This window comes from Diceros bicornis, chromosome X, assembly GCF_020826845.1.
Source record: "Diceros bicornis minor isolate mBicDic1 chromosome X, mDicBic1.mat.cur, whole genome shotgun sequence".
In the NCBI taxonomy this organism is placed as follows: domain Eukaryota; kingdom Metazoa; phylum Chordata; class Mammalia; order Perissodactyla; family Rhinocerotidae; genus Diceros; species Diceros bicornis.
In genome coordinates, this window is record NC_080781.1 from 137,489,798 (window position 1) to 137,506,030 (window position 16,233).

The 16,233-nt window shown below is 53.4% G+C and overlaps 1 protein-coding gene across 3 annotated transcripts; it reads right to left on the reverse strand.

Annotated features, from left to right (window-relative positions):
• Positions 1-12,448: 12,448 nt before the first annotated feature.
• On the reverse strand, positions 12,449-14,499 carry TREX2 (three prime repair exonuclease 2). Of its 3 annotated transcripts, none has more exons than XM_058534932.1 (2): positions 14,359-14,499; positions 12,449-13,658 (listed from the first exon to the last, which is right to left on the reverse strand). In XM_058534932.1, exon 2 carries the CDS (start codon positions 13,598-13,600, stop codon positions 12,890-12,892), a length of 711 nt encoding a protein of 236 aa, XP_058390915.1. In that variant the 5' UTR covers positions 13,601-13,658; positions 14,359-14,499; the 3' UTR covers positions 12,449-12,889. The 3 variants fall into 3 exon arrangements, with proteins under 3 accessions (XP_058390915.1, XP_058390914.1, XP_058390913.1); XM_058534931.1 differs by having other exon boundaries at positions 12,449-13,634; positions 14,359-14,435; XM_058534930.1 differs by lacking the exon at positions 14,359-14,499 and adding an exon at positions 13,726-13,820 and having other exon boundaries at positions 12,449-13,634.
• Between the last annotated feature and the right edge of the window lie 1,734 nt (positions 14,500-16,233).

Genomic DNA, 16,233 nt, shown 5'->3' on the forward strand with positions numbered 1-16,233 from the left:
GTGGACATCTGTTTTCCTTTCTCCTGGGTACATAGCTGGGAGTGGAAGTGCTGGGTCCTATGGTAATTCTGTGTAACTTTTTGAGGACTCACCAACTGTTTTCCAAAGCAGTTGCACCATTTCACATTCCCACCAGCAGTGTGGAGGAGTCCAGTGTCTCCACGTCCTCCCCGACACGTGTCCTTGTCCATCTTTTTGGTTCCAGCCATCCTGTGGGTGTGGAGTGACGTCTCATCGTGCTTTTGATTTGCATTTCCCTGATGATTAATGATGTTGAGAATCTTTTCATGTGCTTGTGGGCCATTCATAAATCTTCTTTGGTGGAGTGTCTGTTTAAATCTTTTCCCCATTTTTTTTTTTTTTTTTTTTTTTTGTGAGGAGATCAGCCCTGTGCTAACATCCGCCAATCTTCCTCTTTTTTTGCTGAGGAAGACGGCCCTGGGCTAACATCTGTGCCCATCTTCCTCCACTTTATATGGGACGCCGCCACAGCATGGCTTGCCAAGCAGTGCGTCGGTGTGCGCCCGGGATCCGAATCAGCGAACCCCGGGCTGCCGCAGCGGAGCGTGCGCACTTAACCGCTTGCGCCACCGGGCCGGCCCCCTCTTTTCCCCATTTTTTAATTGGGTTGTTTGTCTTATTATTTAGTTGTAAGAGTTGTAGATACAAGTCCTTTGTCAGATATGTGTTTTACAAACATTTTCTTCCAGACTGTGGCTTGCCTTTCCATTTTCATAACAGTGTTTTTTGAAGAGCATAAGTTGTTTTATCTTTATGAAGCCCAATTTATGGAGTTTTAAATTTTTTAGTTTGCACTTTTTGTGTCCTAGTTAAGAAATCTTTGCAAAACTCATCAGTAAGATTTGATCTTCTGTTTTCTTATAGAAGTTTTTAAAACTAAAACTCTTACATTTAGGTCTATGATCAGTTTTGAGTTAATTTTTGTGTATGCTGTGAGGTGAATTTACAGTTGATTCTTTTTCTATATGGATATCCAGTTTTTCCAGCACCATCTGTTGAGAAGATGATTTTTCCCCAATTGAATTGCCTTGGACCCTTTATCAGAAATCAATTGGCTGTGTGGGAGTCTACTTCTGGACTCTGTATGGTGCTCCATCAACTGGCTTGTCTATCTTTATGCCCATGTCACACTCTCTTGATTACTGTGGCTTTATAATAAGTCTGGAAATCAGGTCAGGTGAGTCCTCTGATGTGGTCTTTTTCAAAATTGTTTGGTCTGTCCTAAGTTTGTTGCATTTCCATATGAGTTTTAGAATACCTTGTCAATTTCTATGAAAAAAAAGCCTGCTGGGATTTTGGTTGGGATTGCATGGAATCTATAAACCGTTTAGTGGAAGACTGACATCTGAACAGTAGCAAGCTGTTCAGTCCGTGAACATCGCACAGCTCTTCATCTGGGGGCTCTTCGCTAAGTCCTCCTGACAGTGGGGTGTGGTGTCGGTGTCTAGGGCTGGCACATGTGTGGCAGTGGCGGATGTCAAGGCTATTGTTTCAGCCATCCTTAGTAACCTGCATTCTCGCGTGCTCACAGATGTACACCGAGCCTCTCCCTGTGGGCTGCATGCCTGTGTTCCCGTGATGCCTTGGTGGAGCCCAGCCCACATTTGATAATGGCCTTGGCCATAATTTAAAACAGAGCTGTGTGTCCCACGTTCATGGTTCTGAGAACTTACCATTGTTCCAAGAGTTTTTTTAAAACTTTTTCTGGGAAAAGCTTCTAACAAAAAAACAAAATCAAATCAAAACAAGGAAGTAAGAATCAAATTAATTTTTGTTTTTTTCCAGTGAAAATATTCCTCACTTAATATATAATATACTTTCCTTCCACAACTGCATCTGTCACCTTTTATCAAGAAAGCAACAATTTTCCCAAAAGTTAGCCCAGCAGACTTCCACTTAGGTCTCAGCCAGAACTGAATCACATGGCCACCGTTAGCTGGAAGAGAGGCTGGGAAAGCAAGGGACAGGATTGTCATGACTTGTCACCTGAGGCTGAGTCCACTGATGCCATGAACAAAACTGGAGTCTTATCCCCAGAGGAGAAGGTTGGAATGGATATTGGGTGGTATTATGGATTGAATTGTAGCCCATACAATTCTGAGGTCCTAACCCCCAGGACCTCAGAATGTGAGCTTATTTGGAAATAGGATCTTTGCAGATGTAACTAGTTAAGATGAGATCATACTGGACTAGCAGGGCCCTCCATCCAATGTGACTGGTGTCCTTATAAGATGACAGCCATGTGAAGACACAGATGCAGGGAGAAGATGGCCATGTGAGCACAGAGACAGAGACTGGAGTGATGCGGCCGCAAGCCAAGGACTGTCTGGAGCCACCAGAAGCTGGAAGAGATGAGGAAGGATCTTCCTCTAGAGCCTTTGGAGGGACCACCGCCCTGCTGATACCTTGCTTTCCACCCATGGACCTCAATTCTTTATACCTAAAACTTCAGAGGCTGGGGAGCCCCTCCCCATGTGCACACTGCACACTCACATGCATGCTCTCACCTGTCCTCTCACCACAGGCAGGTGCGTACCAGCCTGACCCCCGTTTACAGGTGAGGAAACTGAGGCTCAGAGCTAGAAAGGAGCCGTGCGAGGCCTTCGGGAGTCAAGAGATCCTCGCCCAGGTCCCAGGACTCCAGCACCACAGTTCTTTGCCCTCCAGCCAACTATGCCCCCTAAACTAGAGGGAATGCAGCTGACTCGCCCATTTTCCTAACTTTGCCCATTTGGGGATGATTCCTTGTGTTTACCCTATCCAAAGATAAAATCACATCAAAGGGGATTTAATTTTCTGGAAGAGATTTTACAAAAGAAGAATGCTGTAAATCCTGCTTTGGGAACTTTGAAACCTTTGGCCCCAGTCTAGGTTCTCAGTTGCTCAGACTCCCCTGAGAGCGGGGGGTCAGGGCCGGGAGCAGGACCAGCAGTGCTTTCTTCTCTCTGATGCCACGCACCCCAGCTTCCCTCTTTGTGAGAAAGATGAAAAGAGCCTTCATCCTTTCCGTCAGCAGATCCACACTGAGGGCGTGCTCTGGGCCAGCAAGACAGCACCCTGCCCTGGAGGAGCTGTCCTTCTTTCTAGTGACTGGAGTGCTACGTTTGGGAAAAATACAGCAGGGGAGTAGGGGCTAGAGAGTGAGAGGTGGATGGAGAGGGGCAGAGAAGGGGACATTTGAGCAGAGACCTAGTTGAGGTGGATGTCTGGAAAAGAGCAGTCCAGGAGGAGGGCACGGCCAGTGCAAAGGCCCTGAGGCAGTGCGTTGGTTTCCCAGGGCTGCCAGAACAAGTACCACAAACCAGGTGGCTCAAAACATCAGTTAGTTAGTCTGTCACTGTTCTAGAGGCTGGAAGTCCAAAATCAAGGTGTCGGCAGGGCTGCACACCCTCTGCAGTCTCTAGGGGAGGGCCCTTCCTTGTCTTTACCAGCTTCTGGTGGCCCCAGGCATTCCTTGGCTTGTGGCCACATCACTCCAGTCTCTGCCTCTGTTGTCACATAACCTTCTCCTCTGTGTCTGTGTCTCTCCTCTGCTGTCTCCTATAAGGACACTTGTCATTGGATTTAGGACCCATGCCAGGTAATCCAGAATGATCTCAACTCAAGATCTTTCATGTAATTCTATCTGTAGAGATCCTGTTTGCAAATAAGCTCATATGCACAGGGTCTGGGGATTAGGACATGGACAGATCTTTTGGGTGGCCCCCATTCAGCCCAGTACACATGGGAACATGCTCAGTGTGTTTGAGGCCATGTGGCTGGAGCCTAGAGAGCTGGGGGAGGGATAAAAGCAGTGGGGCGGGAACAGCCATGTAGGGCTCGGGGGCCATGACAAGAAGAGTCCATGCAAGCCTCTAGTACAGGAGCTCTCATCGTAGCTGACGTTTGCTGCCCGTCTGCTACGAGATGGGCCCTGGCGAGATCCATCCTCCTGGCGACACTGTATTGTCTCCATTTTACAGAAGAGGAAACTGCAGCAGACCCATTAGGTAACTGTTGCTGGCCACAGAGTTGGGGAACAAGTCGGGATGGCAGGGCCCCAAACCCAGACTCTCCATGTGAGTCACCAAGAGCAGAGGCTCCCTCCCAACAGTTGGGTCCCTCCTTGGCACTCCCACAGCCCGGGCCAGAGTAGGCATGTGCTGGGGGAAGCTCAACAATTCCTTGCTCCTTTGTCTCCAGGAGCAGGATTTCCAGGTTCTCGACCTGACGTGCCTGGCAGGTGGATACAATGCCTGGCAGGTGGATACAATGCTCCATTTACCCAAGCTGCAGGGGTCAGAGAGTGAGCGAGCAGACAGGTTTCTAGCTGTCAGCAAGAGAACTGGCCAGAAAGTCTGCACTCAGCCTTCTATTGGCCAGCCTGCCCCCGATCTCCAAACTTCAGGCTTTCCTGCCTCCTCCCCACTTCCCTTCTGCCTGGCCCACTGGCCTGTCCTTCCCAGCCACCATCACCCGCCATCATTCTGCGTGGCTGGCCCTCTGGGCTGCTCATCTCTCATCCCTGCACTTCCCACATTCTTTTCCTCGCCTGGTTTCAGGCCTGGTGCAGCTAAATAACCAGCCACATTGCAAACAAGCCGCAGGGTAGGCCTCACATGTCTTCATCTCGCGTGGCTGCTCCCTGCCCCTCACGGGCTCTACTCGGGCTCCAGCCCCTCTGCCCATCCCACAGAACAGCCACTGTGAATGGTGTCCATTTAGCACTTCGGGTGACAGCCCCGAGCTAGACCTTTCTAAAGATACCCAATCCCAGGAGCACTCACCAGCAGGTCTGCCAAGAGCCCTTCCCGAGAGCCCTAGTTTTGCCCAGGTTGGTGGCAGTGAGAAGAGGCAGAGGGTAAAGATGGCGGAGAAGCCTGCTGGAGAAGGGACAATCCATCTCAGGCGTTTGAGAGAGCACATGCTGAGTGTGCACGTGAAGCTGACCCCTTCATCCAGCAGACAGCTGCTCTAGTGCGAGTCCAGGCAGCTCACAGGACAGCCGAGTGTCCCCAGAGAGGCCGGAGAGGTGAGTCCTGTAGGGCAGCACCCAAGAAGCCACAGAGGAGAGAAGAGTGCTGGGAATGATGCACAGCCTTTGGCCCCACAACTCCATAGGTAGGTGCCGGGCTGTGGGAGCCCTCCACGCCGAAAATTTGCAGTGGGGAGATGGCGAGAAAGCTTCAGCCAGAGCGCCCACCTCACTCTGCATGGATGAGTTGGCCCTGCGGTGTAAGGGCCAGTCAAACGTGGTGTTTTCCCTGTTGGAAAGGGACCTTTCTCCCACCCCTTTCTTGGAGCACTGCCATGAGAAAGCTCCCCTTTGTGAATCCTTCCTCTGACCCTTTGAGATGTATGTAAATCTTTGTAAACCTAAAAAGGCCTTCTAAGGGCCCAGAGGCACCTTTTTGAAATGCAAGTCTTGTGGAAGGTAGCGCTCCTCACTCCTGGCTCCAGGCTCTGGCCTTGCCTGCTGCAGAGAGAAAGCTTGCATTGTTCTGAGAACAAAGGCCATTCTCTAGCACAGATGGTCACCCTGATTACCAGGTGGGCTTGCGCTGATCTAGGATTGGCTATCTTGAGAAGTATCTGCCTGGCTAGATAAAAGGGTGAGATTTTCTCCTGGCTTTGCATCTCCTTAGGGGACTGCCTGAGCTGGGCAGGGCGGGCAGTTGGGCTTCACACTTGCTCAGCAGTACAGCTGTTTGCTTTCTTCTCTGCATTTGCGGAGAGGATTATGGGTGAGCAGTACCTTTAGTTTTCCCAATACAGGCAGGGGCTGGGGGAGGGGACCTAAGTGGGAGGACGTGGATCTGGGGCCTGGGGCAAGGACCGACATGCCCAGCTACCGGAACAGAACTGACAGACACGGGGGCCTCCCTGGGACTGTGGTGACTGTCCCACGTCACCCCACTTAAGGGACTCCAGCAGCCGGGCTGGGTCCTGAGGGTGGCTAGAAACAAAGAGATGGAAATTGGGAGACTTCGTATACACACATCCCAACTCACCACACTGTCTACATGAGTTATGTGCAGGGTTTTTTATACCAATTATACCTCAATAAAGCTGGAAGGAAAAATAAAATAAAGTAGCAATTGAATTAAATTTAAAATAAAATTTAAAAAGAGGTGCCCAGAATGCTGGCCAGGAGACAAGAAATAAGGAAGAGGGTCCAAGCAGAAACAAGGTAGCAAATGACTAAAGAAAACCTCCTTGAGAAGACAAAGGCCTCTCGTCTACACATCAGGTGGGCTCCCCAAGCTCCAAACCAAATTGCCACAGAACTGGGCTTTGCCTGGCGAGCATTCCTCAACCCCCAGGATAACAGGAACATCTTAGACACTTCCGAATAGAAGGAACCAGCCACAGCAGAAGTGGATCTCAATGGGCCAGCTCTCCAGACAGCTCTGGAAGCCGGAAGCTGAGGAAACATCTGTAGGGCAGGGGGGGCTACTGCCCACAGCTCCTATTCCCAGCCAAAGTCACTCACCCAGCAGCGGAAGGAGAGCGAGAATCCAGAAACTGTCTACTAGAAAAAAACCGCTGGACCAAACAGGACAGAGGCCTCTGGAAAGAAGAGGAGACGAAAGGAAGCAGTGGTGGGCGGTCACCTTGCAAACCATGTGGTTCTATCTCAATGGGTGACGGCAGAGGGGCCAGATGGCGCTTGGCAAGGACCAAGCAGAGATTCAGGGATCTTAAGCATTGAGCTGATGCCCAGAGAAAAAAGACCGTATAACAGTCATTGTTCTGGCTCATTTTCTGTGTCAACTTGGCTAGGCTAGGGTACCCAGTTTTTGGTCAAACATCAGTCTCAACGTAGTTGTGAAGGGACTTTTTTTAGATGAGATTAACATTGAAATCAGTCGACTTTGAGTAAAGCAGATCACCTTCCATGATGTGGGTGGGCTACATCCAGTTGGCTGAAGACCTTATGAGAAAAAGACTGAGGTCATCCAAAGAGGAAGGAGTTCTGCCTCCAGATGGCCTCTGGCCATGAACTGTAGCTCTTCCCTCAGTCTCCAGCCGCTGACCCACGCTGCAGACTTTGGATTCGCCAGCGCCCACAATCGCCTGAGCCGATTCCTTATGTATATTCAGCCTCCTGGTTCTGTTTCTCGGTAGAACCCTGACTGATACAGTCATGAAGCTGTGAGAATGAACACACTGTAACTAAATGCACTGAGAGAAACTACTAGACAGTGCATGAAGATGTCAATACCCTGCAATTATAATGGGGTATTTAAATATAACATCATAGAATTGGACAGATGTAGACCAAAATACAAGCAAAAAAGTAAAGGAATTAAATAGTACAATTGTCAAACTAGAGTCTACAGAAATATAGAAAAGCACACATCTCTTAAGGAGAAGCTTTTTTTTTCAGAGTCTGTGGAACATTTTAAAAAGTTACTTATATATTTGGCCTCTGTTATGGGTTGAATTGTGTCTCCCCCCAAAAAGATACGTTGGATTCCTAAACCCCAAGACCTCAGAATGTGACCGTATTTGGAGACAGGGTCTGTACAGAGGTGTTCAAGTAAAGATGAGGTCATTAGGGTGGGCCCTAATCCAATATGACAATAATCCAATATAAAAAGGGGACACCCGGACACAGAGACACACATGGAGGGAGAAGACAGCCATGTGAAGATGAAGGCAGAGATCAGAGTGATGCTTCTACAAGCAAAGGATTACGAAAGATGGCCAGCAACCCACCAGAAGCTAGGGGAGAGGCCCAGAGCAGATCCTCCCTCCCAGCCCTCAGAAGGAACCAACCCTGCCCACACCTTGCTTTCTGGCCTTCTGAACTTTGAGAGAAGAAATTTGTCATGTTTAAGCCACCCAGTTTGTGGTACTTTGTTACAGCTGCCCTAGAAAACTAATACAGCCCCCAAACACCCTTAAGCAACACATCCTCAGCTGATTATCCAATACAATTCGAAATATGTAATAAAAGATGATCACAAAGTCTTCATGACTCAGAAATTCAGATCAACTGCACTCTGCAAGCATCAGACCAGCGAGAAAAGGAGTAGCGGCGTGAGAAACCATCTCTAACGTCTACCGGCAAGCCTGCGGGGCCCAGGAAACCTCGTCCGGGGGTGATGGCAGCCTGTGAGTGCCTCAGTTATTCAGGACAGAAGATGACAAAGAAGGGTTGTCTTCCGCTTAAGAAATTAGGGAAAGAGAACAAAAACTAAACCAAAAGAAAATAGAAGAAATTAATAAAGTTAAAAGCTGAAGTTAATGAAGCAGAAAAACAAAAAAAGAGGAGAAAGGATAAATTAAAATCCTGGGTTTTTCTTTGAAAAGACCAACGAAGTGTATAAATGAGAAAGCAGATCCCCTGTGAATACCGACAGAGCAGGAGCAGTCATGGCAGCACACTTGACAGCCCTGAGGAAACTGCCTTTACAGACTGTGAAACAACAAAGGTGCTTATGATTTTAACAGCAGCATCTAATAAGATCCCATTTATGCAAAATCATAAGTGAATGTGTGTGAAGAGGTGCATGTAAGCATGTGGGGGGGTGGGGGGCCCGCCTGTGTGAGTGGGGGGGCTGTCTGTGTGGGGTGTGTTTGCACACCCACGTGAGTGAGGGGGTGAATGGGTGTGAATGGGCGGTATGTGGTGTGAGTATAGGGGTGCATGTGAGTGGTGGGGGGAGTGGGGACTTGTGAGTGAGTGTGTGAATGTATGGTACATGCGTGCACGAGCTGAGTGCAGAAAGCAGGGTCCCCACAATGCCGATGCTCCTCTCCAGGGGCGGGAATCCCTGACATGACCTCTCTTCGGACGCTCAGCTGTATGAACTGTGAATTCTGTGCAACGCCAGGTGTTGTTTACAGGAAACACGAACATCCAGGGGTTTCCACGAGGAAACACAACAGGAGGGCTGGCCCATCTCAGGTCTCCAGCTTTCTGCTCTAGGCTTTTGCATGGCCTGGTTCAGGGCTGTCCTCCTCACATTGTCCCCTGCACAAAGACAAGCTGGAAACGCCCCTGGCCTGCTTAATTTCGTACTCGTCTCTCTGCATGGCTAATGCTGTTTTCAGTTGGCTTGCATCAGATGTCCCTCACGTATGCTCCTGCTCACAGCTGTGCCCCTTTGGCAGACACTGATATGGCTTGTCAGCCGCACCGCTGCTTGACAAGGGGCGGGTGGCCGGCCAGGGGGAGCTGGAGTGGTGCAGTTGGTTCTTTGGGTGTGGCCCCTTTCACGCAGCATGGCGACTCTGAGTCCCTCCTACTGCTCAGTAGTGCCCTGCCATGGGGACGCGCCTCAGTGTGTTCCACCCTTCACCTGCTGGGCGACACTTGGGTTGTGTCCAGTCTGGTGCTGCCATGAACGTGCAAGTCTGTGTGTGGCCACATAAATTGATTTCTCTTGGGTAAATAAATGCCTAGGAGTGGAATCACTGGGTCATTATGGTAGGTGCATGTTTCACATTTTAAGACACAGCCCAACTGCTTTCTGAAGCGGTCGTACCATCTTACATTCCCACCAGCAGTGTGTGAGAGTGCCAGTTCCTCCACATCCTCGTCAACACTTGGTATGGTCGGTCGTTTGCATTTCAGCCATTCTAATAGATGATAAATGTTCGGGAATTTTCAGAGCTGACTATTAAACACCACCATTATTAAAAAATACATTATGTATGGGCCGGCCTGATGGCATAGTGGTTAAGTTTACACACTCCACTTCAGCGGCCCGGGGTTCACAGGTTTGGATCCCAGGCGTGGACTTACGCACCACTCGTCAGTGGCCATGCTGTGGCAGCATCCCACATAGAAAATAGAGGAAAGTGGGCGCAGATGTTAGCTCAGGACTAATCTTCCTCAGCAAAAAGAGGCAGATTGGCAACGGATGTTAGCTCAGGGCCTATCTTTCTCACAAAACCAGAAAATAATAATAATAAATTATATAAACTTCCACTTAAATAAATTATATTAGAAACAAAAGAGATACTCAAAAGTCATCACATCTTACTTCAGCATACACTTACACTACGAACCAGGGCTTGATCTATTATAGTTTGGCTCTGTAGACTTGCGTCTGTAGTCATTACATTGTGAATAGGAAAAAAAAAGGAAGTACTTTTCCAATATCAAAAGCTATTATCCAGCTCAGCAAAGGAGTTGCTCATGTCACCAACGAACATGTGAGGTTCTAACATGCATCTTCGTGGTTTCACTTTCGTCTTACTCATTAGGATACATGAAAATATCAACCAGCATTTGTGTGGGAACCACACTCGTGCATTAGTTGCAAGCATGGGATGATACAGATACGAGAGTTCAGCAAAAGTCAAAGAAGGGATTTTGCGAGAATAAACTGGCCATATGAAATTTATAAGTGTATTGTATATTTTGTAGATATTGTAGATTTCATTATTTGTACATAGTGTGCTCATATCCCTTATACCAGTAAAATGCATAATAAACTTATATACGTATGTGTGTGTGTTGTGTATATATATATATATAGAGAGAGAGAGAGAAATCAATATACACACACATACACATACATGGGCTTACAATGACTTTCCTGGAAAGCTGTGGTCACCCGTTTTATCAGCACATCACTGCTTTCAGGCAGCAGTGGGGCAGGCATCAGCCTGTCTGCGCCGTGCAGAAGGCATGAAGCTCGGATGGCTAGTCCAAGCTGGGCTCAGGCAGGGTGCCTGAGGCCAGGCTGCCGTGAGGCCAGAAGAGAGCAGAGTGATGAAGGAGAGGCATCTGGGCTGTGAAAGGTGAGAGGGCATGGAACCGAAGACCACTCTGCGGTGGTACCTGCGGCCACAGATCAGGCTGTCGACCTGCCCACCCAGGCCTGGACTTGAGTCCCCCCTGGCTTGCTTGCCAAGTGAGAAGGGCCCCTCTTGGCATCACCCACTCAGTGACTGGTGACAGCCAGATAAAGGGGACTTCAATCCTTATGGTGACCCCAACTCTTTCAGCTCCCACCTGGCACAGGCCCCTGGACTGAGGGCCGGCCCTGGCCTGGCCTTGCGGCCCTCTCCCAGGTGGGTGCTCTCCCGGGGCAGGGAGCCAACTAGCCCTCTTCGAGAAGCTCAGCAGTGCATGGACCACACTTCAAACTAGCCCCCTGCCAGTCTTTCCCTTACGTTGTACCCTCCCCCACCCCTGCCATTCTGTCCTTGGCCAGGCCAGTGGCTCTGCCTCCAACAGAGCCCCAACCCCTGTGCTCCTCTCTCCCCTGATTGCTGTCCTCCCCCTCCAGGCCTGCTCTAGTCCATTCTCCACATAGAAGCCTGAGAGCTATTGTAAAAACATCAATCAGATTTTGCCCCTCCCGTTTACAACCCTCTGTGGCTCCCCATTGTCTTCGGGGTCAGTCCAGGCCCCCTGGCCTCAGCAATGAGGATGGCCTGAGGTGGCCACTGCCTGGGTTCTGGCCTCATCATTCTGCCACCTTGCACATTGCAATGGCTCTAGTCACTTTGACCTACTTAGGGTTCCCAGAACGGGCCCAGCTGGCTCAAGGCTCGAGGCTTTGCTCATGCAAGTCACCCTCAGGCGTGGCCACCCCACCCATCCCACCCTTCTCACCTGCTCTCCCTGTCTCCCGGACATCCTGCCTCTGCCTTGCCCCCTTGTTTGGTGACACAGGTGTGGCCCCAGAGGCGGGTTAGCCGGCTCCTAAAGCCCCTCTAAGGCGGCTGCCGAGAAGCTGCCCTCCCCACAGAGCAGCCTCCTGGACTTCCTCGGGCTGCACCACAAGGGACACGGGGCCCAGGAGGGACTTCTTCCTAGGAGTCGCCCTCACTCTCCTCTCCTCACCCCACCTCTCCTACGTGCCTCAGGTCAGCTCTCAGCCCAGCCTGCCTCCAGGCATCGTGCCCCTCACCCCATGCGCTACAGTGGGTCCTTTTTGCACTTGACTTGCACATTTAAGGTCCTTTTCACGTATGTGCCTGCGTGCAGCAAGGGGCACGCCCGCTTATTCTCCAGCAGCCAGAGTTTGCCAGGCACTGTGCTGCTCTGCGTACCTAAAGTATCATTCCATCCTGTGGCCACTTTGCAGAGCAGCGACAGAGGCTCGGGGAGACGGAGGAGTTGGTTCGGGGTCCCACAGGGGGCAAGTGCTGGAGCTGGGCTCTGCACCCAGGCGGGCAGCCTGCTCTGCGGGCTCGGGCTTAGCTCTCTGGGCAGAGAAAGCCCGAGCTCCCTAGAGGCCAGGGCTGCAGCTCCCTCTCCCACCTCCCACCCAGGCACAGATTGGGGACCACAGCAAATGGCCCTAAGCCCTTATTCACTGATTTCTTGGGCCTCTGGGGTAACAACGCAGGGAGGCAATGGAGGAGACCAGCCAGGGAGGAGGCCCGTGCCTCGGAGGCCACAGCCTCAGCTCGTCAGCCCCCTGGATCAGCCTGTGAGCACTGACATCTCCCACCCCCACTCCCCCACCCACCCGGCTCACAGCAGGAAGAGGCCAAAAGGGGGTGAGCCTGGGGGTCTCTGCTCTGGCCCCCAGACTGGCTCCCTGCCTGCTCCCTCTGGGCAGGGCATGGGGGGCAGCTGCAAAGTCAGCTGGTGAGCAGTTGGCAATGTTTATTGAGGGACAGGGTAAGAGGTGGGAGCCCGCGGCAGCAAAGTCCACTGGAGCACGGGCCAAGGCTGGGGCTGGGAGAAGGCTCTAGGGCTGCCAGCCCAGTTAAGCCAGGGCCAGGGGAAGGCCTGGCAGGTACACGGGCCGGGGCTGCCCAGCTAAGAGGATGGGGGGAGGGGCAGCAAGGCACTGGTCCGGAGCCAGCTCCAGGCCTCAGAGCCCGGTTCAACTGTCAAGGCTGGCGCTGCCCGTGCTACAGGGAGTGGGCCTCATCTCCCTGGGTGAGGGCGTCACTGAGCCCCTGGCACTCAGGCCTCGAGGCTTGGACCATCAGGTGGCGTGTACATGGGCTCCACATGGGCCCAGCTGCGGGCCTTCTCATCAGCCCAGGAGAGCAGCTCAGCAGCGCGGTGCAGGAAGACCATGAGGAGGATGTGCACATCGCCCTCGGCCGAGTGGGCCGCGCTCGGCTCTGCCTGGAAGTAGCGGCGGAAGAGGCTGCCCAGGCTGTAACTCTTGCAGCCCTGGGCACGAGTGCCATGGCTGTGGGCACAGTCCAGGCCCCGCAGCGCTGTCAGCGTGTCCAGGCAGATGGTGTCCTGGGGTAGGTGGGCGCCCAGGCGCTGCAGCTCCGTGCACAGCAGGGGGAAGTCATAATCGAAGCCGTTGTGGGCCACAAGGCAGATGGGGCCCTCCTGGCAGCTCAGGAAGGCCTGTAGCGTCCGTACCACAGCCCTGTTGAAGCTGGCCTTCTGGCACCGCGCCAGGCCCTCACTGCTCAGGCCGGTAATCTCACTGGCCTTGGCAGTGAAGGGGCGCTCCGGGCTCACGCACAGCGTGAGCTTGTCCAGGACCCGGGGTGGCACCGGGGCACCAGACTCGTTGCGCTCTGGGTTCTCCAGAGACGAGCGGTGGACAGCAAACAGGGATATCTCAGCGATCTCAGGGTCCACACTGGGTAGCCCAGTGGCTTCCAGGTCCAGGAAGACGAAGGTCTCCGCCCAGGGTGCCTCGGACATGGTGATGTTCTCACAGGTACAGCGATGCCTAAAACTGTCAGAGCAGGAGGCATGAACCCTGAAAGCCGAGATGCGGAGGCCTGAGCCCAGATACCCACAGCCCTTCACTTCCTGCCCCCACCCACCTCATAGGACTTGAAGCTCTAAAGCAGTTGCCAAGACCCTCATCCAGGGAGACTGCTAACGGGCCTCCAGAGCTGGGACCCAGCAACCAAGGCATATTACTTCTGTCCAGGATGAGGCCTTCTAGGGGCTCGTCACCCTCTCCATTCTGTCCCCTGGTCCCTCTTTGGCCATCCCCACTACTACCACCTAGTAAGCAGCAAAAGGAAGGCCTGATGTGCACATCGCCCTCGGCCGAGTGGGCCGCGCTCGGCTCTGCCTGGAAGTAGCGGCGGAAGAGGCTGCCCAGACTCCAGCCCGGAGGCCTCTGCCTCCTGACTCCAGGTACATGGAGGGGAAGTGTGCTAGGTCCATGTCATCGGGGACTTGTGGAGATACAGCCCAGGATAGTATCTTCACCAAGACACCTTGGCCGGGATCCTCAGGCATAGCACCTCGTGTCTGCACCCCTGCGGTCAGCTGCCAGGAAACAGGCAAGCAAGGCACCCAAGAAAGCCCTCACGGTGATCCCCAGCCTCCCTGGCTCAGCCTTCCCTGGCCTTTTCCCTGACACACAGATGCTGGCCCCAACCTGGCCTCCACCTGCCTCTGGGCTCCCAGCCGCTGCCCTCACCAACCCTGCCACACTGGCTCACCTGGGGCAGGCGCTGGCCAGCTTCCTGGGCTGCTGGGCCCGTCTCCACAAAGGCTGATCCAGGCAGCCTTTAATCAGCAGCTGTGGCCCACCCCCAACCGCCTGTTGGGTAACAAGGAGGCCTGAGGCCGTAGGACCTGTGCAGCTGGCTCACCACCCCCTTGCTCACTCACAGCCACTGGGACACACGCCCTGTGTTTACAGATTGGAAAGCAGGATCCCAGGCTGCATGCAGGCTCCCGATGAGTGCAGCTTGGGCTGGAGGAACGTGTCGTCACAGGCATGAGGAGGAAGCCCAAGGCCTCTGCCCAGCCCTGCCTCCAAGCCTGACCAGGGCCAGGCCACAGCAGCTGGGCCTAGCCCACCTGGGTTCGATGCCCAGCCCCATAATGGGGCACCTTCCACAAAGGCAAACGAGCCCCCTTCTCCAGGGTGTGGTTGCCCCTCATGAGGCTCAAGCGAGCTCAGGAGTGGGAAGGAGGCTGCTCACCCACCTTGCGGGCTCCTCTTCCACTAGAAAGGGGAGATGGTATCTGGTTCACAGGTATAATGACCCATAATATCTAAGGAGACTTTAGCAGAGGTGCCGGGGAAGGAGGGAGGCGTGAGGTCTGCAGCTTCGGCTGAGCCGATCCTTCCCTTTCAAAGGACAAGCAACGTGACAGGCAGGGGTAGGGGATCACCCCAGTGGCACCCGCAGCTCCAGGACCGCAGGAGCAGGAGTGAAGCCCAGCCCCTCCAGCCCTAGGTTTTGGGGTGTATACAGCCCACCAGGCACAGTCAAGACGGGAGGGAAGCAAGAAGGCCCTCCCTGGTCCAGCAAGCAGTTGGCATCATCCCAAGGACCTCATTCCAAAGCAAGATGTGCCAGCACTCAGTGGTGGGTGCCTGCAGGCCTGGCCTCCTGCTGGGGGCACAGAGAGGCAACCAAAATGCTGGCTGCAGCCTGCCCGCTGCAGGCCCTCATGAGTCCCTTGGCTTGTAAAACCATTGGCACACCTGGACAGTGGTGACCACAGGCCTGCCTGTCCTCCCACCTCCCAAGCAGCCATCTGGGAGATGCCCAAAGCAGGTAACTGGGGCCAGGGGCTCTGGCAGCCTGGGCAAGAAGGGGTCTGGCGCCCAGCTCCCGGGAGCCTCCTTGTCTGGAGCACCCACAGGAGACGGGGAAGTGAAGGAGCAGGGCAGAGCGGGTGCAAGTGAGGCTGGGGGCCAGGGTGGGCCAAGCATTCAGAGGGAGACCCCTCCTCACCCCGGGGCCTGTCACACCTGTTCCCAAGCTTGAAGGGAGGGAGATGGCTGTGACAGGTATACTGCTCAGGGAGATACTGGGTCACCCTGGGAAGCCCAGAGAGTAGCTTCCTGGACAACCAGTCAGGCCACCGGCAAGAATTCCCCAGGCTGGTGCCAGGAGCCCTGGAGAGGAAAGAGGAGGAAACATGCCCTGCCCACCCACTGGATCCCAGAGACAGTGGGTGCCAGCGGCCCAGCTGAGGGACTGTGAGGAGTCCTCACATGGGACCCCGAGGCTGGTCACTGGGTAGGAGACAGCAGGGCAGGGGGCAGGCTCTGGTTGCATGTGGCCAGGTATCACGGCGAGGTGGAGACTTCTGGGGCTTGGCATCTGGCAGGGGAAGGAGCACCCAGGGCAGACAGGGCAGGAGAGGGGCAGGGCCCAGGCCCCCCAGGACAACAGGGGGCTTGCAGCCAGGCGCACCCAGGACTCAGGACAGCCAGGATGGGAAGAAGGAGGATGGAGCAGCGGGGCACCACGGACCCCTCAGCCCAGGCCAGACAGCAGAGGGAAGGAGGCGGTCACATGGAGCCAGGGAAGCAAGAAGCAGGCTGGAGGCAACTTTGTAGAACCCAAGGTTTC

What these genes read in the sequence shown, in the direction of transcription:
- TREX2 (XM_058534930.1), bottom strand. Translation starts at nt 13,820, where the DNA reads ATGCCTTGGTTGCTGGGTCCCAGCTCTGGAGGCCCGTTAGCAGTCTCC. An exon ending in AGAGCTTCAAGTCCTATGAG is followed by an intron (nt 13,635 to 13,725) that starts GTGGGTGGGGGC and finishes CTGCTCTGACAG; the next exon opens with TTTTAGGCATCGCTGTACCT.